General features: G+C 39.2%; 1 protein-coding gene across 3 annotated transcripts in view; it reads left to right on the top strand.

The window, feature by feature from the left end:
* The window catches only part of hace1 (HECT domain and ankyrin repeat containing E3 ubiquitin protein ligase 1), a 50,476-nt gene extending 28,063 nt beyond the window's left edge, over positions 1-22,413 (top strand). For all 3 annotated transcript variants that reach the window (XM_028470610.1, XM_028470609.1, XM_028470612.1), the window contains 10 exons: positions 1,377-1,488; positions 1,587-1,684; positions 1,755-1,842; positions 3,821-3,970; positions 4,593-4,789; positions 9,250-9,381; positions 9,478-9,576; positions 20,205-20,275; positions 20,448-20,561; positions 21,650-22,413. In XM_028470610.1, coding sequence (XP_028326411.1) covers positions 1,377-1,488; positions 1,587-1,684; positions 1,755-1,842; positions 3,821-3,970; positions 4,593-4,789; positions 9,250-9,381; positions 9,478-9,576; positions 20,205-20,275; positions 20,448-20,561; positions 21,650-21,752 — 1,164 coding nt within the window. In that variant the 3' untranslated portion in view covers positions 21,753-22,413. The remainder of the gene's footprint in view (positions 1-1,376; positions 1,489-1,586; positions 1,685-1,754; positions 1,843-3,820; positions 3,971-4,592; positions 4,790-9,249; positions 9,382-9,477; positions 9,577-20,204; positions 20,276-20,447; positions 20,562-21,649) is intronic.
* Positions 22,414-23,572: the final 1,159 nt, after the last annotated feature.

Here is a 23,572-nt window from a genome sequence, read left to right as displayed (position 1 = left end):
TAATGATTGCGCACAACCGTGGAGCTTTTTGGTATCGTTCCAACTCCTCTCTGCAACTTTATCTTGTGTTATTAGAAATGTTTTGATGTTTTCGAGACTCTGACATGAAAGCTCATTTCCTCAATGAGGAGCGGGCACAGTAGTGAGCCTCTCTCCCACCACAAAGTTCACAGACTGTCACAGTGATCCCAGTTGCAGGTCAGAGAAGACCTACACTTCTCATTCACCTATTGGGTGAATGAGCTGATATGTAAAGCGCTTTGAGACTGCTTCAGTGTGGTGATAAAGCGCTATATAAATCAAGTCCATCCATTTACCATTTACACCACTCCATGTCCACACTGCAATTGAATTGCTTGCGTTTTCTCCACCTTGGATATGCTTACTTACGGTGGCTGGGAAGTGTCAGGTGAATGCATTTACAGAAACGAACACAAATGCAAACAGGTCACAACACGAATGCAAACCGGCCACAACGGAAGTGTTTCCGACGGACCGGTATTACAGTCGGACGGGTATTATGATGTGATAACCTGATTTGAAAAATATAAGAGTATCCTAATCAACTTTCACTTACTTTCATATGCGTTTCGATGTCTTCTTCTTGTTCTTCTCTGTTCTGGTGGGTTAAAAACATCCGCCAGAAACGTGTTCGTCTGTAATACCGGTCCGTCGGAAACACTTCCGTTGTGGCCATTTTGCATTCGTGTTGTGACCTTTTTGTATTTGTGTTCATTTCTTTAAATGCATTCACCTGACACTCCCCGGCCACCGGGTTTCCGCAACGGAAGTGTTTCCGACGGACCGGTATTACAGACCGGTATTATAACTTGGCTGAAAAAGAGCATCCCACTCTTTGTTTTCTAAAGCTCAAATACAGAACCAAGAGAAGGAGCAGAGGTTCAGTGTCCTCTCAGAACACGTTGAATTACAATATGATGAAAGTTTGGTATGAATTTCTGACCAAATGAAGCAAAAAAAAATTACAAACTGCTGCTTTAAGCACGACTTTATCAAGTAACACGTTTACTTGAGTTGGAGTCAATTTTGGTTCCTTTCATTGTGCACACGGACCTGCGTGAATGTGACGGTTACATGCAGAGTGTCACAAACTGTCAGACTTAATCACAGTGTTGTGGCCCTACTGTGATAACAGCTTCCATCTCTGCTTTAAATGCTCCAACATTGATTCACAACCTCGTGGTTGGAGAATGCAAAGTAAGGAATAGATCAAAATGAAAAAGGGAGTTTTAGTAGCAGATTCTAAGGTTCTGTAGGAAGATAAACAATAGAAGAATGAAGAAGTGATGCTATAGAACTCTGAGCTGAAGTTTCATTTAAAGGGGAGATGTAAGAGTCCTCGTTTCCTTCCTCAGCCCTTCAAGGATCGCTCTGAGTGGTTTTATGAGCATCTGATGGCCAGCCAACCAGACTCAGACATGGTTCATCGGCCCGTCAACGAGAATGATATCCTGCTGATTCATAGAGGTACACCATGTTCCATTTTCATGCGCGCGCAGTGAAAGAGCTTCAAGGGCACTGTATGTGCACGCTGCAATGATTTTAGTTTTGTATTTCACTCATAGACTCCATATTCAGGAGCAGCTGTGACATGGTTTCCAAGTCCACCAATGAGAAGCTCAAACAGGGCATTGCGGTGCGTTTCCATGGCGAGGAGGGCATGGTGAGTTGGCTCCACGTGGCTCTCATGGCTTCAGCTGGAGGAACCTGATCCTGTGATGTGTGTGTTTCAGGGCCAGGGCGTGGTGCGGGAGTGGTTTGACATCCTGTCCAATGAGATCATCAACCCTGACTACGCTCTGTTCACCCAGTCAGCCGATGGTACGCAGCACGTCGTCATGGTGACACTCAACTAGGGTTGGGCATTGCTTGAATTTGAATGATTTTGATTCCAATTCTGTCAAGAGGCAGAATCAAAAAAGTTTGCATGTTTTAACTTTTAACTTTTTATGAACTTCACAAGGAATTTTTCACAGAGCTGTTTTTAACTAGTATATAGAGGTACATCTAAAGAAAATAGAATATCTTGAAACAGTTTAATATTTTTGGTCGCTCATTTCAGAAAGTCAAACCCATATATGATATAGGCTCATGACACATTAAGTAAAATATTTCAAGTCTTTATTTCTAGAAATTTTGATGATTATGGCTTAATAATGAAAACCCAAAATTCAGTGTGTGGAAAAATTAGAATATCACATAAGATCAACAAAAAAGGATATTTTAAACAAAATTGTAAGTCTTCTGAAAAGTATGTTCATTTTTATGTACTTAATACTTGGTTGGGCCGCCTTTTGCATGAATTACAGGTTACTTTGATAGCAGCCTTCAGGTCATCTACATTGTTGGGTCTGGTGGCTCTCACCTTCCTCTTGACTATACTGACTTGGGATCGACCGATATGGGTTTTTTAGGGCCGATGCCAATGCTGATTTTTTTTTTTTCATCAGCCTTAGCCGATACGGACTGCCGATATTTGGAGCCGATACTACTTTTGCTCCCTCAATTTACATCATAAAAATTACACAATGATGATAACAAATGGTGCAAGTCTCAATTTAAAAAAGGGAACATTTATTGAAATTAACAAAGGTGAGGTAGAACGACACAAAATAAAAAACAGAGTGAGACATTCATGAAATATTATGAAAGAGAACTGTTCGTCCTTGTCCTGGAAATAGCTTTGACAAAAGTTGGCCTGATTGAAGATATATTTTATGAACAGGATTATTGAGTATAAAGATATATAGTTATAGTATTAAACACAAAAAAAAACATGAATAATAGTCCATCCCAACACAACTCCAGAACATAAATTAGCGGAGGAAAATAATGTGATGTCAGATGTGCATTAAGCAACAAACTGTTCAAGTTTCTGTTGGAAATTGCATCAACATTGACAGGAATAAATATTCAAACAAGTAGTAAACTGCTTCTCAAAGTTTTAAAAACTGTCCTTCTCAGCGCAGCGCTAAGTGAGAAGCAGAGAGGGAAAGAAACACACACACACACACCTGTGTTTTCTGAAGTCCACAGTCAACACAGCATCTACCAGGACATTTTAGAGCATTTCATGCTTCCTTCTGCCGACAAGCTTTATGGAGATGCTGATTTCATTTTCCAGCAGGACTGCCAAATGTACCAAAAGCTGGTTCAATCACCATGGTGTTAATGTGCCTGACCTGAACCCCACAAAGATTCTATAGGGTATTGTCAAGAGGAAGGTGAGAGTCACAAGACCCAACAATGCAGATGACCTGAAGGCTGCTATCAAAACAACCTGGGCTTCCATTACGCCTGAGCAGTGCCACAGGTTGAGGGCCTCCATGCTGCGCCGCATTGATGCAGTCATTCGTGCAAAAGGCCCAACCAAGCATTGAGAGCATAGAAATGAACACACTTTTCAGAAGCCTTAAAATATCCTTTTTTATTGATCTTATGTAATATTCTAATTTTCCGACACACTGAAATTTGGGTTTTCATTATCTGTAAGCCATAATCATCAAAATTTCAAGAAATGAAGGCTTGAAATGTTTCACTCTGTGTCATGAGCCTATATCATATATGGGTTTGACTTTCTGAATTGAGTGAGTTCCGGTGGATTCTTTTTTGTTGGTGTTCGGTGGCTTCTTCTTCCGGTCGGCGGACTGGGTTTTGAAAGTAGGAATTGAAATATAAAATTTTGAATGATTCTGGTAGAATAGGAATATTCGTCCCGGAACCAATCGATGCTTGATACTTGATGCCCAACCCTACACACAGCGCTGTCCCAGGTGCTGACTATGCTTCTGATTTACAGGTACAACGTTTCAGCCCAACAGCAACTCATCGGTCAATCCCGACCACCTAAACTACTTCAGGTTTGCGGGTCAAATTCTGGGCCTGGCTTTGTACCACCGACAGCTGGTCAACATCTACTTCACTCGCTCCTTCTACAAACACATCCTGGGTAAAGAGCACACACAACGGCTCATGAACAGATCCTCGTACTCACATTTGGAGTACATGTACTCTATTTTGGTTTAAAAGCAAATTCAGGCTTGCCATTGGCTTTGAAAAATATTCTAACCAATCAGTGAGCTGGATTTGGTTATAATTAGTGGTGGGTATTGATTAAAATAAGTATCAAATTAATTACAGACCTTGTAATGAATTAATTCGATTAATCTAAATAAATTGCATGACAATATTTGACATGAGAAGCAATGTTTTTCAATTTAAATGGATTTTGGTTTATGACTGAATCAATGAAAACAATTAATGAGCTTTAATAACAAAATAGTTATATATATTATATAATTAATAATATTATTTTCATCACTGAGTACTAACATGATGTGAAATGTGAATAAAGATTATGTCTGCATTTTTCACAAATTAAAGTAAGCTATATTCATGGTTTTCAAGACTTTTTGTAAACTTCCTAAAACAAATTTGTTTTTGTGTATTAAAAATGTCCCACTTCATTTACATTAGGTCGACTAGTACTACTTGTGTGTGTGTGTATTCCTGGCATTCCAGTTTTCCTAAATGCTTTTCTTTCATTCTGTCTGACTGTGAATGTTCTACAGGGATCCCAGTGAACTATCAGGACGTGTCGTCCATCGATCCTGAGTATGCCAAGAACCTGCAGTGGATCCTGGACAACGACATCAGTGACCTTGGTTTGGAGCTTACCTTCTCTGTGGAGACTGATGTGTTTGGCGCCATGGAGGAGGTGCCTCTGAAACCTGGTGGAACCAGCATTCTGGTTACTCAGGACAACAAGGTTGGTCACTACACACGTTTGCCTTCATTTATCAACCTTGCATGAAAATGGGTTGTTTGGTCGTACGAAAGGACATGAAACATTTGTATTTGACCAATTCCAGCGTATAAATGATCAGGTGTTGATGAATGTTGGCTGAATTTGATTGTTATTAAAGTGTTACGTCCTTTTGTTTCGGAGGCCCCACCCACTGAGGTCAAACAAGAAAAATTACTTTTCCAAGATGAAAATCGGCATCCTCACACCTGAGGTGGAGCAAAACAAAGATTTGCTTTTTGACAGTGCAAAAACTGGAATTTAAGATGCACATTTAAACACTACGTGCAGGATCAGCTACTGAGCAGGTGAAATCTGTCCCCCTGTGTGTGCTGAGAACAACTTTACAGCAGAGATCCTGGAAACACACACGGATATGACGTTTACTGTATATCGACCTTAGTCGGCACGCTTCAGGCAATAATTATCACATTCAAAGGAATTAACTATCAAAACGCTTTTAAAAAAGCTTTATAATTGACAAAATGTTGTCCCTTGTCTGTGTTTATTATGCCTTCAACCAATTTCACCTGTAATTCATCACATTACTGATTACTGCAGCACATTTGAACCTATGCACTCCTGTTCAAGTTTATTAGCGGGGTTATACAGTATTCTGTGAAAGGAAAACCAAAAAAGTGGTATCATTTATAAAGTTGGCTTTTTAAAATTAATTTTGTTTCGTTTAATTAGTTTTAATAATTTGTTTTGATCTGTTCTGAATGTGTGTCTGCTTATGCCGGAATGGCAGCTGAAGCTTGTTTAATATTTTATTTTCAGACTCTGCTGCACCACAAATTCACACATTCAGATTATCGTACACAAGCTCAGACCTGATCGTAGTGTGTGCTCATGTCAGAATTGATAAATACCGAAGCTTGCGTGACTTTGGTCGAATGCACCACGCCGTACGCTAAGGTCTGAACATACGAATAGTTGATAAATGAGAGCCAGTGTGAGCCACATAAACTCAGTTAGATTATAGACGGGCAGATTATCACATTAGGTCCAAAAAACTGGGATTGTATCTGATCTGAGGGTCACATGATTGACATTCATGTCAGCATTAGAACAAAGACCAATCTGAGCATTAACAGTGTGTGTGTGTTTGGAGTATTTTTGTCATTCTGTATATTTTTGTTATTTTGTGGTATATGACTTTTATAATTTTTTGTTTTTGTTGTTTAGTGAGTTCTGTGATTTTGTTTGTTTCTCTCTGCGTTATCAGTCATTTAGTGTTTTTTTGGTGTATTTCTGATGTCATTTTTGTGCTGTTTTGTATATTTTTTGGTCATTTTGTATGCTTTTGTTGTTTTGGTCATTATGAGTCATTGAGGGCCTGTACTATGAAGTTGGATAAATACTGTATATCAGAGATATTTCTCATTTAGCTTCACTTAACCAAACATCCAAAGTTATAAACATGTTAACTGAAAGGGGACATATCATGCTTAATCCACTTTTTTAGCCCTTAAATGCATTTTGTTGTATATTTAGAGTGTTTAGAAGTACAGAAAAGTTCAAATTAGTCTCTTCAGGTGCTCCGTTGATATCTTTATATTCTGTTTTGGTCATATTTTTCAATCTGTTTCGATTTTTTGATTCTCTATTACGTTTTTTGAACAATAACGTCACAGTATTTGCAGCGGAACTGCCAAATTAGGACATCAACTCCAGGCGCAACACTTTGAGCAATCAGCCATTTTTATTTCTCGCTTTTATTTTGTAGTCCAAGCTCAAGGATGCCGAAGTTACGAGAGGATAAGTCAAAATGTTCGGTTGTTGGCGGGAGTAACCCACACGCTTCATTACACCTTTTCAAAGTGCCTGGTTGAGTTTTATTTTTCACAGAAATGTACCCACATCTGTGGGTAAGGTCATTTTTGTGTGCGCGAAGCACTTCAATGATGACTGCTTCGCCAGTATAAAGAAGGATTTGCCGAAAGACTTTGTCTGATTGAGGGTTCAATTCCTTCTATCTTTGGAGACGACGAACAGAGCACTTCGGTAAGCTGTAAATAACGCTAAAAAGTGTGATGATAAGACGTCCCTGTCATTGTTTTGTTAGCATTAGCAGTTGCACCGTCTTCATATGTTAGTGCTGTGTGTTCGTTTTAGATCCTTGATGATATGGCCTACGTGATTTAATTTAAGTCTAAAGTTTTCATTAGTCATTTAGTGGTGACATTATGGATGAAAAGGGAAAAAAAAAAACAAAAAACTTCCAAACAACTTCGAAAGAGGAACTATTCTTGAACTGGAGGAATGCTAACAACGTCTGGCAGGGAACAAGGCCAACACGAACAACGATAGAGACGAAGAGGAATAAAAACAAGACAACACTGACTACAGATGAGAATACACAAGAAAGGACTGTTCAGAACAACTCAAGAATGTTTCACCAGAGAGACATGTAAACCCATGTAAATTTGCGATGGTATAAAAAAAAAAAAAAAAAAAAAAAAAAGTAAAACAGGGGACGGGACCCAGATAAGCAAACTGCTTCTCTCGTCTCCTTTTTCGGCATGTACAAAAAATGTAAAAAAAAAAAAAAAAAGTGAATGTAACCATGTCGGAAATAAACTGAATAAATAAAAATAAATAAATAAATGTTGCCGTTTTTGTCTCCAAAAAGACTGTATTAAAATGCATTTCATGACGTTAGCTTGGCGCTAGCGTTAGCTCGGTGCTTGTGTTAGCTCACTTGTTAGGGTTCTGCAGGTTCATCATCTTCATTTTCATCTCGCTCCGTCGGGTCAGACTCTGGCTCGAACATGTAAGGCTGGATGGACAAGTCTTCTGTTGTTGACATTTTGTAAATAACGTGTGAATAAACATTTTCTGCGCCGCTAAATAATCGTATCTCTTCTATCAAACTACAAAAATGGCCGAATAGGGTGGAGTTGACCCAAGTATCACCTCTGCATCCTGGAGAGGGGGTGGGGTATGAAGTGTCTCATTTGCATTTAAAGAGACCTCACCAAAACAAGTTGCTCTCAGAAGCACATCAGAAAAGGGGTAGAAATGGGCCTGTGGAGCTATAATAATGAGGAATTCAGACCCAAGCATTGCAGTTCCGCTTTATATAGACCACAACTATATGATTTATATGTAAAAAGGAAGGATTTAAAAGCATGATATGTCCCCTTTAAGTCAGCGATTATACAATAATTATCCATTAGAGAAAAAACGGATAAACTCTGATTAGTCATTTTTACTTTATGAAGGCACAGACGCATTTCTATACATGCATCTGCCTGTGGTGCAGTCTGTGATGTTATGATGTACGTCTACTTCATAAAGTGAACAGTATTTGTATAACAGTGTGAATATTTGAATGAATGAATAACCTGGCCATTCTGATTGGTCAAGGGGCGAGGCTTTATACGCGCTCAGATCCTCATCCTAACCTGGTCCTGACTAGGTTTGGTGTTCAGCATCAGTTACCATGGTGATTTACCTCAGTAAGAAGATAACTCGAGTCGTAGTACAGCACACACTGAATAAATCCTGGAAGTTATCACGATAAGAGGAAAACCAGCTTCGTAGTACAGGCCCTTTGTGTCATTGTTGTTAGTTTTTTTGTATTTGTTTGTAATTCTATGTTTTTTGTGTGAGTCATTTTGTGCATTTTTCTCTTTGTGTATTTTTTTTGTTATTTTGTGGGATATGACTCATTTGGTTTGTTTTTTGTTGTCATTTAGTTATTGTGTGTATTTATTTTTCTGTCATTCAGTATATTTTTGTTGTTTTGTAAGTTTTTTTTAAGTAATTTCATGCATATGTGTTGGCCTTGTGTTGTATTTGTTTGTGATTTTGTATGTTTTTTGTTTGTCATTTTGTGAATTTTTGTAGTTTTTTTGTGTGTCTGTACTTTTGCTGTTTTTTTGTATATTTTCCTACTATTTTGTGTGTTTTTGGAGTAATTTTGTGCATTTATTTTAAGAGCCACACACAATTCGAGCGAGGGCCACATGTGGCTAGAAATCAGTGATTGTTAAATGATTTGCTCCAAAGCAAAATGTATCTTATCATATCAAAGCCTTTGCTTCAGGAAAGTCTTTATTTCTTTAGTGTTGATTATCGGTTCGGATTTGTTCCAAAAGTGCTGCAGTGCCATCACTTTCCTGTAGATGGCTCTGTCTGACAAGGCCAAGCAGAATAGGAGTGATCATCCTAGCAGACTCTGGCCACAGATGTAGCTTACCACTGATGTGACTGAAATCTTGTTTGCATAAAGTGCTTTTATTGGCCACGTTAAGGTCCTGCTCTGATTACAGCCACATTTTATTGATGCTGGCACACAGAGTGTCTATGGGAAGTAAAGGTTTATCAAACCAGGCTCAGCCTCAGCCAATCACAGGCAGTAATGTAGTGTTGTCTTTGTGTCTCTGCTGAAACAGGATGTGTGTTGTGTTTTTCAGGACGAGTATGTGCAGTTGGTGACTGAGCTGAGGATGACACGAGCCATTCAGCCTCAAATAAACGCCTTCCTGCAGGGATTCCACACCTTCATCCCCCCCTCACTCATTCAGCTGTTTGATGAATACGAGCTGGTTGGTGACATGCTGGATTGAAGCGCGTTCTGTCTCATCAGATAAAGCAGGAGTTCTTAATGCTGTGTGTGCGTGTGTATGTGTGTGTGAGTACAGGAGCTCCTGCTGTCGGGGATGCCAGAGATCGATGTGCACGATTGGTGCAGGAACACGGAGTACACAAGTGGCTACGACCCTCAGGAGCCCGTCATCCAGGTGGGATTTTTGTTTAAAACGGGTCAGAATGAAACTGTTCCACTCCAACTCCATTGGTTGTGTGCAGTTGTGTAATCATTGTGTGAATAATTTAGTTTTGTGTGTGTGTGTGGAGTGAATATCTCACTGACGCGGTGTCTGTTCGAGCTGAAACCTTTTTTTAAAGCTTGCACACACGCCGAGTGTGTGCATCCATTATTTTGGACTTATTTGGTGATTACGTCTCAAAACGTTTTTATTTTTTTATTTTATTTTATTTTATTTTGAAATCACCACGGAATCAACACAGGTTCACCGGTGTCACTTACTGATTTTACCTCCGTACTGAGATTATAGTCCTAACCCTAACCCTAACCTAATCCAATAAACAAATAAAACACATGTCCGTTCACTTTGAAAACAAAAATAATTCGCAAAAATGTGTTTTCCGGTAGTGCGCATGTGCGCACATATATGCGCATATACAATCATGGTTCATGCTCACTCAGTACATGACACCGGACGGAAGGTTAGACCGGAGAGGGGGGAGGGGCGTCTGAGGAGCCGCGCTCACACTGATATAATAGCAAAGCTCTCAAGTCTCACGCATTGGGCGTGAGACACACGCATTTCAACCTGATGTGAGTCACTGTGTGCATGCATGTGCTCGGTTGATGCACGTGCGTGTGTGTGAGAATGAGCCCACGGAAGAGAGATGGACAGGTAGCGAGACACGCACACACACGTAGGTACATGCACTTTTTTTATGCGGTACTACAACCACAAAGAGGAAAGGTTTTAGAAAATATCTATTTGTACGGTTGCCTTACGGACAACCCCTGGTGCTATTGGTACACGTACGTTGCGTCTTAGGGTTAGGGTTAGGTTTGGGGTATAACCCTATATCGAAACAATTTTTAGGGTTAGGGATAGGTTTACAGTTAGGTTTAGTCTTAGTCACGTGACCTAAACTGGCCAATGAGGGGCGCTGTGTACGGATAGAATGTCAGTATATTGATATGGCAACGGTACGGTAAGGATTGCCTCTGCCAGGGTTTTAACAGGACCTTAACACCTACAATACACATCACTCACCATAATAACACATATTCTCAGTATGCTTACAAAGTTCCATCTGTTTGTATATTAATTACTAACCTTGGACGAAAATCACCCCTGCACTAAGAAATGTTAAATGCTAAATTAATAGTTTTATTTGTACGAATTTGTGTCTTTTATCAGATTTTATCTTTTATCTTTTCTACCTAAACCGCCGCATTGGTGCAAACTTTATTATCAATTTATCATGTTCATGTCCCATAGAATTAAACCAAGGAAATCGCACACGCTATTTTCTTTTGCACACACACATAAACCCCTTTATAACACTAACCAACTTTCAAACACATACTCATTTGGCCATAATTGACAACTCTACTTAAGCCCCCACTATATGAATACATACTTCCGACGAGCACTGTACTAGTCAGAATAAAGACCAATCTAAGTATATATACAGGAAATGTGTGTGCGTGCGTGCGTGCGTGAAGATATAAAAATAATTATGGGAGTAATAATAATAATAAACATAAGATAAACATATATACACATATATAAAGTAAGAAAAAGGGGGAAAAATAAATAAATAAATACAATTTACATAATCCAATATATAATAGATTTGTATATAATATCCATGATACAGTACCAAAATACATATAATAATAGCTGACATAATGATACAAAGATTAGTTTTATATAGTGTGTGAAGTTTGTATTTTTTTTTTGATTTCCAGTTAACGAGTATGGTTTTCTTGGCGATAGTCAGGGCTGTGAGGAGTAGTTTATTGTTGTTTATTCAAGTTTGTTGTTGATGTGTCGCCAAATAGACAGAGTGATGGGCACATGGGGATGTGGCAGCCCATTAGAGAGGAGAGTGATTTGGTGACCTCATTCCAGAACTGTTGAACCGGTGGGCAGTGCCAGAAGGCGTGAGTATAGGTGTCTGGTGTGTTTAGGGTCCAATTATTACAGATTTCTGAAGTGAATCCCATTTTAAACATTTTCTGCCCAGTGAGGTGTGTTCGGTGAAGAATCTTGTACTGTATTAGTTGTGGGTTTGCATTTTTTGACATGGAGTAGATGTTTTGGATGATGTGGTTCCAGAAGTCGGCATCAGGAGCAATCAGTAAATCTGTTTCCCATTTTGTTGTTGGTAATGTTATGGTACTGTCTAGTTTAGATATTATTTTGTACATTTTTGATAGGAGGTTTTTTGTAGAGGTTATATTAACAAATTCTAAAGTTGGACGTGAGAGATGTAGGTCAAAGTCTGCAGTGTTATATTTTGCATTATTGGATGATTTGATTTGGAGGTATTCCAGGTATTGATTGCTCCTTATGCCACACTCCTGGACCAGGTGGGAAAAGGAAACTAGTTCATTACTTAAAAAGATGTGTTTCAGATGTGTGATGCCTTTGTCTGACCATGTGCAGAAGTGAAGTGGTTTTTTATTGCTTAGAAAGTCAGGGTTGTTCCAGATGGGTGTGAGTTTGCATGATGCTGCAGTGGAGTCAGTCATTTTGTGGAATTCCTGTTAGTCAAAGATCAACTCCACGTTAGGACTTTATTTTCTTCTCAGTCAAAAACATAACAACACCGTCCAGATGAAAGTTCTAACCGCCCCACACACAGCATGTGTACAACATGTGTCCTCAAAAAGGAGCGCTAGAGCCCCCTAGCTGTAGGGCATGTAAGGTGAACATAAAACCAAGAGCTAACAAACTCACTCTCTTAAAATAAAAAAAAATTATTATTTTTTTTTTTTTTACCCTAACAAAATGGGCATATAACATTAATGAACAGAAATATGTGTCAAAACAGCACATTCAAGTGTTCACTCAACATCCCACTGTCCTTCATGGAGCGCCTTAAGGAGCATAGCTGAGGAGGCTCCTTTTTTAGTTAGGCAGTCTGCAAGTTGATTTTTTGTATCTGACCACACCACCTGTTGAACCTTTTTGGTTTGGATCAGCTCCTTGATAGAACTGATTTCTAAGCGCAGTCTTTTTTCAGTCACAAACTTGGTGGACTTCAGTGCATCAACAAGAGAAAAGTTATCAGTGACACAGATTATTGGTACAGTGTGATCCGTACAACCTGCACTAAGTTCTGAAAACAATGTTGAAAGAAAAATGGCATTATCAATACCCTCAGACATTGCTAGTGTTTCTCCTGCAAGTGTACTTGTGACAACTCTCTTTATTCTCTTTGACTGCCATGATATTGGAGAGAAGTGCCCATTGTCACCCATTAAAACAAGAAGGTGTCCACCCTGAGTATCCCCATCTGACAGATTAGCAAAAGATGCATCAGTGAAAGTAACTATCTTCAAGTTACTGTCTTTACCAAGGTGTTGAAAATTCAACTCCACTGATTTGGCTTTGAGTTTACACACAACTCTGTTTGCTTCATTAATGGTCTGTACTGTAGCCTGTTTGAGATTTGATGCTAAGTTACTGGCATCAAACATGGCATCGGGTCTGCTTTGTCTGGCAACCCACAAAAGTTGCCCTATCTTGGATCTAAGCAGATCTCTCTCCGTCTCAGTGAGGGGCGAGCTTGACTCTGTGGCCCGTGAAGGATCAAGAGGTATGGGCTGTAAATGCTGAATGTATGTCTCTTGGTGAATTTTTACCTGTTTTTCTGAAGTAACAAAATCAACACCGACATATGAAAAGCTATCCTGAGCTTCACGACCTACATTAAATTTGGATCTGAGGTGAGGCATGACATTCATGGTAAACATTTGTGTACCCGCCCAAATGAAATCATCAACATGACATGCTAACATACCAGTTACACGCTTTTCCTCGTCTAACCAGTAGAAAACTGCAGGGTCAACTTTAGATAAGACAGCCCCTGCTTCAGTCATTATGCTTTTCACTCTGTTGTACCAATACAATGAAGCATCAGCTAAACCGTACACACATTTTTTTAGTTTCCAAAGTGTCCCTGTGCTATTGGCCTCAGGAGGAGGTTTGATGAAAATGTCTCGAGACAGTTCTAGTCCTTGTAAAAAGGCCGATTTGATGTCCATTGAATGAAGTTCCCATTGTTTTTGACAACTCACTGCCACCAGGAGCCTCAGGGACTCTTAGGCACAGGTTGGAGAGTCTTTTTGCAGTTCAGAAACTTGTAGCTCCTCAAATCCACGTGCAACAAGCCTGGCTTTTGGTACTAGTCCATTGTCTGTCTCTTTCAGAGTGCACACCCATCGAGTGGAGATGCACGTTTGTCCTATGTCCTCAACCTCCTCGAACACATCATTTTGTATCCAGATTTTCATTTCACTGATTTTTGCTTCATCAAATGACACATCCTTTGTGATAAAAACATCCTCACATGCATCAGCGTTTTGTGTCTGATCCTGAACTTGGAGATCCTTCAACTGCGATAGATCAACTGCTTCACTGTTACCTGCCCTCTCAGCAGGCTCAAGCAGCTCCAAGTTGTACCAATTATTGTATTTTCCTTTTGCTTTTCCGGCACGTCCTAACACTTTTGCTTTTTGTGAGGCACCACTCTCCCCATTTCTGAATGTCACAATTTGACCAGTCTTCACATTTACATTTCCAGCATCTTGTCTTTCAGCATTCCCATTCTCAGGAGCATCCAGTGGATCATTGTCAATGTTTTCTGTACTTGTCTCTTCTGTATATTCAGTTAGGTCACATGTGTTGTGTTTTTTATCACCATTTTCTTTCTCAGAGATAATCAGAGGATCCACATGGTCCTGAGTGACCTTCCTCAGCCTGAGTTGGTGAACTCTGACACAGGTGCCTCCGTGTCGAACAAAAACAACGACACCGTCCTGCCCAATGACCACTCCAGGTCCTTTCCACTCAGCACAGTCCACACGTTTGTAAAATACCTTGTCTCCGAGTTCATACCTTTCATTGTTGTGACCCACCTGTTTCTTTAGTGCTCTACGTATCCTTTCTGAACACTCTGCTTCTGTAAAGGCCTTCCGTGCAGTGTGCAGAGCTGAAATGTGTTTGGCAACCCATTCGCTATTTGTGGTGCCCTCTAGAGCAGGTGCCCTGTCAATCAACACAGAGGGTAAATTTGGATTCTACCCAAAAACGAGCTGATGTGGACTGTAACCATGGACACTTTGCATACAGTTCTTTGCCATGAGAGCCAAGTCCATGGCAGTGCTCCAGTCACATCCTGTATTGGCTTTCACTTTTAGTATAATCTCAGTCAAAGTTTGATTATGGCGCTCTAACAGTCCATTACTCCAAGGGCTGTAGGCGGGTGTTGTCTTTACTTCAATATTAAAGTTTTCAGCCATGTCTCTCACCTCTTCATTATTAAACTCACCTCCATTGTCACTGAACAACTTTTGTGGTGGGCCATGAACACTAATCCAATCGTGGATAAAATGTTTTACTATTTCAGAAGACCTCTTGGTGGTCAGGACACTTCCTGCACTAAATCGAGTGAACTGGTCAATAACATGTACATACCACACCCCTGGCTCAAGTTCGTGTACATCTACAGCAACAGTCTCATTATATGTTGAAGCCAGTGGTAAGCCGACAGCAGGTTTAGGTTTGGTCTTGCAGTATTTTTGACACGCTTTACACTGACCTATGACTTTTTGTAGTAAGCTAATGCACTCTTTATCTTTATTGCCAGAACTACTCAAAAGTCTTTGTAGCTTGTCAGCAGAAGCATGTCCAAACTGTTTGTGTAGTTTCTCCTAAACTTTCATCTTCTCGTTTGTGTTCATTTTGTCTGTGTTTGTAAGCACTTCTTCCTCTTCTTCAGTAGTTGCTAATATCTGATTAGCATTTGTAGGACATTTGCTCTCATTATCCATTATGTTCACACAGTAATGTCCTGAGCTCGTAAAGTCCAGTTTGACAGTTTGATTAAACATCACTGCACTGTCATTTTCCATGTCCAGAACAGTTCCAGCCCTTTTTAAAGATGTCTTACTCAAAAGCAGGGGGATATTAACTGGGACCACTTCTGTTTCAATATTGCACTTGGTGTTGCCAATCTTGGCTGGTATTTTAACACTTTTAACAGAGTACACCACATTTCCATCCCCAAACTTGAAGGGCCTGTGACTGTATCTCTGTTGCTCTCATTGACTTTTCTTTTTTTTTTTCCGGACACACTAATGTAGTTGTCTAACCACTCTTGTCCACATACTGTTCTTGTACATGCAGTGTCTATTATAGCTGAGCCAAAGCATTCTGTCATAAATATTTCTCCATCTGTTGGTGATTCTTTAGCATACAGCGTAATGTTACACTCCTCTGTCTTATCTTCATTTACATTAACACTTTCACATTTGTGTGGACAATCTGTGGCCCAATGAAACGTGCTTTGACACACTGCACACTTTGATCGCCGTCCGAATTTGTCCAGCGGGTTTGTACCGGGCTGTGGAGTTTTAGGTCTGCTGCTTTGTTGCCAGGTTTTGTTTCTTTTCCGCCGCTGCTCCGCCACAAACACGGATTCCTGACTGATTCCTTCTGTAGCATTCATTTTACCGCCAAATATTCTCTTCAAAGCGGACTTCATTGAGGCAAATGTTAGATCTGTGCACGCTGTTAAAGCCAGCTGCCTGTCTGTCCCATCTAAGCACGCAGTGTCCAACAGCTTAAACGCTTAAACTGCATCGGGTAGCTCCATTTTTGTATTGCGCATACGTGAACACCGCTGTTCAAAATCAATAATATAGTCCGCCATGGACACGTTTTCATGTTTAACCAATACGGTCAAAGTCAGTGTATGCTTCATAGATCCGAATCTTTCTCTTCTTTCAGGAATAAAATTGTCAAGCTTACCAAGCAGAGTGTCAATTCCGGTGTCTTTATTTAAATCGTTCTACCGGAATTTCCATTGACGTCTCCGTGCTCTGCCCGACAGTGACAAAGCAAACAGCGAGAGCTTGTTTTTCTTTTCCAAGTCCGTGACTCTGGCCCAAATGCCGACTTCATTTTTCCAGGTTTCATAGGGTTTTCCTTCTTCAAACGGCGGCGGAACTCTGTAGTTACTAACCATCCTCTGCTACCAATGTTAGTCAAAGATCAACTCCACGTTAGGACTTTATTTTCTTCTCAGTCAAAAACATAACAACACCGTCCAGATGAAAGTTATAACCGCCCCACACACAGCATGTGTACAACATGTGTCCTCAAAAAGGAGCGCTAGAGCCCCCTAGCTGTAGGGCATGCAAGGTGAACATAAAACCAAGAGCTAACATTCCCACCAGGCTGCCAGAGCTGTTGATATTGTTATTGTTTTAAAACATGGGTGGTGTTTAAATGATTGGCTGATAAATGGTAAATCTGCGATTCTAATATTGCCACATGCTAAATGATTCCCCAAAGCCAAACTTCTGCATTGTGGAAATGAGAAAAGACCAGTTAACTTTATCAAATGCTTTTTCGACATCCAGAGTGACAATGATAGATGAATGTTGTTGCTGTGATGAATGTTCCATTAGGTTAAAGAGTCTGCGAGTGTTGGTGGATGAGTGTCTGTTTTTTATATTTTTTTGATCAGGGTGGATTATGTGTTGAATATTTTTTTCCATTCTATGTGCTAATGTTTTTGTTATTATTTTTAGGTCTACATTGAGTAGGGAGATAGGGCGGTAGCTGGATGGGAGTGATGGGTCTTTGTTGGGTTTGAGGAGGAGTGAGATTGTGGCTGTGTTCATATGTGGAGGTAGTTTTGAGTGCTGTTTCATTTAAATTATTACTTTGTTTAAAAGTGGGGATAAGATTGACCACAAATGTTTATAAAACTCAGCAGGGAAGCCATCGGGTCCTGGTGATTTATGGTTGGGCATGAGATGCAGAGCAGTGGAGAGTTCTTCATGTGTTATTGGGTTTTCTAGTGTGGATATATGGTCTTCATTGAGTTTGGGTAGATTAATGTTATTTAAAAATGAAACAGTGTCTTCTTGGTTTGGGTTATTTTCTGATGAGTATAAATTTGCATAGAATTCTTTAAAAATGTCATTTATTTCTTCAGGTTAGTTTGTTGGTTTTCCTGCTGAGTTTTGGATAGTGGAAATAGTATTTTTTTCTTTGTTTTGTTTTATTTGGTTTGCCAAGTATTTTCCAGATTTGTTATTTTGATGGAAGTTTTCTTGTCTGTGTATCTGGAATTGTTTTTTTTTTTAATTTAGTATTTAATTAGTTTAAATCTGTATTTCTAAGTTCACTATGGGATTCTTCTGTTGGGTTGTTTGTAATAATGTCTTCTAAATCTTTGATTTTTTTGTTCCAATTTTGTTTTCTTCTTCTTGTTTCTTTCTTGTTTTGTGTACAGAAAATAAATGATTATGGCCCCAAGTACTGCTTTACCGGATTCCCATAGAACGGATGGAGATGACTTTGGGGAATAATTTATCTCTAGGAAGGATGCCCACTCTTTTGTAATGAGATCAATAAATTCTGTTTCAGTTAAGAGGGATGTATTGAAGCGCCATCTGGTGTTAGATCTGTGTGGTGTGGGTTTATTTAAAGTGAATGTTACAGGGGCGTGATCACTGATGATGATGGGGTGGATTTTTGTTTCTGAAATATTTGAAATAATTGAATTGCTGGTGAGAAATAAATCAACGCGTGAGAATGACTGGTGAACGGGTGAAAAAAATGAACATTGTTTTGTAGATGGATGTTGAAGCCGCCAACTATCGCCAAGTCCCAGATCATTCATGAATTGTTTAATTGATTCAGATGACTGCCAGTGCCGTTTGTGTTATTACTTCTGTCTATGGATGGGTCGATGACTTATTAAAATCTCTTCCTATGATGATTGGACAGTTAGAATTATTAGAGATTGATGAGAAGAAGTTATAGAAAAAAGAGGGGTTGTCAGTATTTTGTGAATATTTTTAAGGTTTTTGGAGGAAATTTATACATTTGAGTTTTTTGTAATTTTCTAGGTTGTTTCTGTTATTTTGTGTGATTTTGAAGCAATTTTTTTTGTTTTGCTTTTGGGAACCACACAAAATTAGATCAAAGGCTGCATGTGGCGCCCGGGCCAGCAGTCTGCAATAGGGACCTTGATACAGCTATATTTTTTACTACCAATGCAATAGTGATATTATTGTTTCGCATATTCCAAATACTGATTTGATCTAATACGACATCAGCAGGAATCGTAGGAGAAAAACTGACTCATTTATTTATTATTAACCAATGGATTACAGACGTTTAAACCTAAAACTAAATAATATTCTACAAGTAAATTTAAAATAATTCAATAGAAAAATAAAGGAATAAATGCTAGACTAGCTTTGCTTGTTTGTTTTTTTTGCACTTTATTAATAAGGAGCTTTTTTACTGTTCTTTAATATGAGATTGCATTTTTTTATGTAGTTTTTGTGATATGAAGAATCGTCAATTCTTTTTATTTTTATGCGATTTGAAGAATAGTCCAAATTTAATTACATTTTTTCAAAAAAAAGGTCACACGTTTTGCACCCAATTTTTCATTTTTCAAAGGGGGGCAAAGCAGAAAAAAGTTTGGAAACCACTTTTCCAAAACTTCACCATCCATTTAGCTGGAGCTGATTTCCTCATGGGTTATAGGGGCCAGATTTTTCCCGTCTGGACTTAAGCACTTTTTTACGCGCCTGCAGTTACGTGCCCCTCTCCCGTGCGTGTTCTGGAGTCCAGGCTCCTGACACGCCCACTGCTCGTAAATCAACCAAAAGCGCGTAGTCTGTCTATGAAGAAAAGCAAGGAGGCAAAGGAGGAGGACTGGGCCATGATGTCATTTTTTGGGCCTGTCTTGAAAATCAAGGAACATGGAGTTTTCCCAACACTTGTAAATGTCATTGAAAACCGTGAAAATTATAAAGCGCACTTTTAATTTTAAACGCCTTCATTGATAAACAATGTAACAGGTTGATTTGATCAGATTATTGATCGGATTATTGCAGAACCACAGTTAAAATCTGTCTTCTTTCACCTCATACTAATGACAGAATAATGTCTATTTGTGTGGAAAGCCTGGTTTTATTAACATCTTCCATTTCTGCATTCAGCGCGCATTAGTCGTCATCATCATCATCTGTCATCAATGTTTCACTTATTTACTCTTATAGTGGATCAAACTGTGGCTTAAAATAGTTGGGCATCAGTCTGACGTCTGTCAGAGTTTCATTGTAACAAGCTGTAGCCGGGGCGCACACCTCGGGTGCACACAGCTAATCAGCTCCGTAACGCAGCACCCACCGTGCTCCCAGGAACAGGAGTGGATGGCACAGATAAAATATAAGTAAATGTAACATATTTTGTCCCGTCGAGAACTGGTAAATGTGAACATATTAGAAATGCTGATGGTCAATACTTTGGTGTGCTTGTAGCAAGCATGCCAAAGTTATACAAATACCCTTTATTTAATCTATGAATATTGAGGAAAAAAGGTTGTAGAAACCAACCCTCATCAAGCTACAGAATAAATGATCCAAAGAGTTGCTTGCTTATAATTTTAAATCATGTCATTATCCATTTCCACACACCCTCACTTTTGGTTTTCTGTTTTTTAAAACATTCTCTGTCTGACCTGGACACGTGTGTGTGTGTGTGTTGTGTTTTTGTTCCAGTGGTTCTGGGAGGTGGTAAAGAGCTTGACCCAGGAGGAACGGGTCCTTCTGCTTCAGTTTGTCACTGGAAGGTTTGTCTGCTCTAATCTAATCTAATTTCAGCTTGATGCCTCTGCGTTTAATGCTCTGGCATTGACTGCAGCTCAGTTTGTTCATATTAGGTGCAAACATAATTAAAATAGTTTTTTAGCCATTCTATACTAGTAATAATAATACTAATAAATTCATGTTTTTTCCTCTCAGTTCCAGAGTTCCTCATGGTGGCTTTGCCTTCCTGATGGGCGGCAGCGGCCTACAGAAGTTCACCATCACAGCGGTGCCATACACATCTAACCTCCTGCCTACCTCCAGCACCTGGTACTCCCCCTGCATCACATGTGCATGTGCTTATAGTTGTCGTGTGCCAAAATATCATCATCCTTAAGGATGAAACTGGACGTTTCTGATAGCAGGTGTTTGGATCGAGGTTTCCAAAAACCTGCTTAAGAACCTTTGCCTGGAGACAATCATTTGTTTGTCAGATAAAGACAAAGTGTGGCCTCGAAGATCAATAAATCAAACATTGTTGATGAATAGTAATGTGACTTGAGCTTCAGAAAAGTTTGGTGTATTGCATTGTGGGATGTAGAGTCCTGTAAACGGATATATTGAAGAGTTTTTCCTTCATTCTTACTGGAATTTCTTGTGTTTCTTCACCAGATTGGTTGATTCCAGTTTTTTCTGATTTAGCTTATAGTTTTCCTGATATTAGGGTCACTGCCACACATTCAGCTACAGCCCAATAATGTTTTTCCATAAAAGCTGCAACATAAACATCAGCTTTCAACCTGGGAAACAACAGAGATGTGAACTTAAGCGTCAGTAGTGGAAAGAGAAACAACCTGTTCGCTATGGTTAAATGTTAAAAATGAACATTACATCTTTCTACAATTTAAAGACCAAATATCAGGAAAATCCATTCAGATTTATTTATACCAATGGCCACATGCGGTCATCGCTCTAATTTTCCCAAAGCACAAAAATGACTCCAAAAAAACACACAAAACGATGACAAAAAACACAAAATGAGGAAAAACACAGCAACTTAAATGTACAAAATGAGAGAAAAATACACAAAAAGACCACAAAATGGCACCATAAACACACAAAAAGGCAATAAAAAACACAAAATGAAAAAAAGGACATACAAAATGACATAGAAATGTACAAGATGACAAGTAAACACAAAAATGAATCCAACAATAACAGCAAATGTACAAAACAACAGAAACACACAGAAAGCCTTTGCTAATGCGTAGATTGGTCACTATTTGAATACTGACATGAATGTTGATCATGTGACCCTCTGATCAGATCACTCACATGTTTGTGGCTCTGCTGTGATTAAAGCTGCCCGTCTGTATGTATATAATCATTGTCTAAAGCTTGTTTTTTTTCCTTTGCAGCATCAACATGCTGAAGCTCCCAGAATACCCGAGTCAGGAGGTCCTGAGAGACCGTCTGCTGGTGGCTCTGCACTGTGGGAGCTATGGCTACACCATGGCCTGACCTCTGTACTCTGGTGCTGCTTCTGCTCCACTGATAAGGGACGTAACATGTTTATATCAAAGCTGCTGGAGGAACGCCCCACCCTCCATCACTTCAGGTATTCCAACGAAAGAGTGCATCAGGTAAATATGCAGAGATCCCAACCCTCAATAACCTGCATCTGATGTCTTATTTAAAACAATGCAGGAGACGTTGATATTTATATGGATGGTATTTGTAATGCTGCTCTCTGGAGTCAAAGGGAAACACAAGAACAGTGTGTCACTGTCCACCCTGGTTTAAAACCTGCCACATGAACAGCTGAAATGTGTCTGTAGTGTCTGTGGACAGCACGTTTAAGAAAGTCTCAAACAATATGATTTCAGCTCTTCTTTTTTCACTCCCTGCTGTGTTTTCTTTGCTTTCTGTAGCTGAGAAAAATCAAGCCAAGTGTATTGGTTCCAATCTTAATATGGTAAAGAAGGTGAGCATCTCTTAGTGTCGGCACCAACTATGTTTGAGGCCTGTAGAATAGCCTGCATTTGAAGAAAAGCTTTGTCTTTAATTCACTGAAGTTGTTTTTTTTTATTGTACTGTGTTTTTCGGACTATAAGGCGCACCGGATTATAAGGCGCACTATCAATGAATGGGTCTGACTGGGTCTATTTTCATACATAAGGCGCACTGGACTATAAGATGCACCGGTTTGTTATTATTATTATTATTAAGACGCATTAAGCGAAATGAAATAGTCAGATAAGTCAAACTTTATTCAATTCATTAACAATAACTCTCAACATTGTTCAGGTTTAACACATAAAATACAGAACAATACACTCACTTTTTCAGTTCAGTATGTTGAAGCACAGTAGTTAATTTCATACATAAGGCACACTGTCAATTTTCGAGAAAATTAAAGGATTTTGAATGCGCCGTATAGTCTGAAAAATACGGTACTGTGTTTGCCTCAAAAACTCTGCCAAAGTGACTTCCAACACATTTCTGTTGTTTTCACTGAACATTGTAGCAAAACAATGTCAGGTGTTTATTTTGGGGTTTACACAGAAAGATCTGAATCTATCTGAAAGAGAATGTGAGGTGAAATAATGGGGGCTAAGTCAACCAGAAGGAACGCAACAAATCATAGAAAGAAAGAAGTGAGTACACTTCTGTGGGACTCCACTTCCCACAATGCACTAAACTTTTCCAACAATTTCAATAACTGTGTTTACAGCGGAGATCAGAACAAACTTTGGAGCAGCAATTTCAATCTTTTATATAAATATTTTTTTCTTTGGATTTATTCATTTATTGATCTGAGGCCGACACTTTGTCTTTATTCTGATAAAACATGATCGTCTCCAGCAGCTTTAATTAAGTCTTCTATTCATTAATGACAGTTCAAAGATTAGAAACCATTTTAAAATTCTCTTCTTTTTGTTTCTCCATGGCCTCCTGCACATGGAGTTGTATGAAATGAAAAAGGGTTCAACACATGTACTGGTTGTGTTTCCAGTGTTTCCATTTGGTGCACTGTCTGTTGCACATGTGTGTACTGGGAGTAGCTGGACTCTGGATGCTGAACGATGATGATCACATGATGAATGTATCAATGAAAACACTTTATTTTTTATTCTGTGTCACATGAGACTTTTCCTCTGATAAGTGTTGTGTAAGTTCATCAATGCTTTTTTAAGAGATGTCAATATGTTGTCTAAGTGCTCAGTACCAAATTATGTATTTTTATCCATGAGAGCTGTATCATGTTATGAAATCAGTCTAATAAAGTCTGTTTTGATACGGCAGGCTGTTGGATCACTCGCCACGAGGCTGAGGAGAAA

Source organism: Gouania willdenowi, chromosome 16 (assembly GCF_900634775.1).
Source record: "Gouania willdenowi chromosome 16, fGouWil2.1, whole genome shotgun sequence".
In the NCBI taxonomy this organism is placed as follows: domain Eukaryota; kingdom Metazoa; phylum Chordata; class Actinopteri; order Blenniiformes; family Gobiesocidae; genus Gouania; species Gouania willdenowi.
This window is presented reverse-complemented; position numbering and strand designations above follow the sequence as displayed.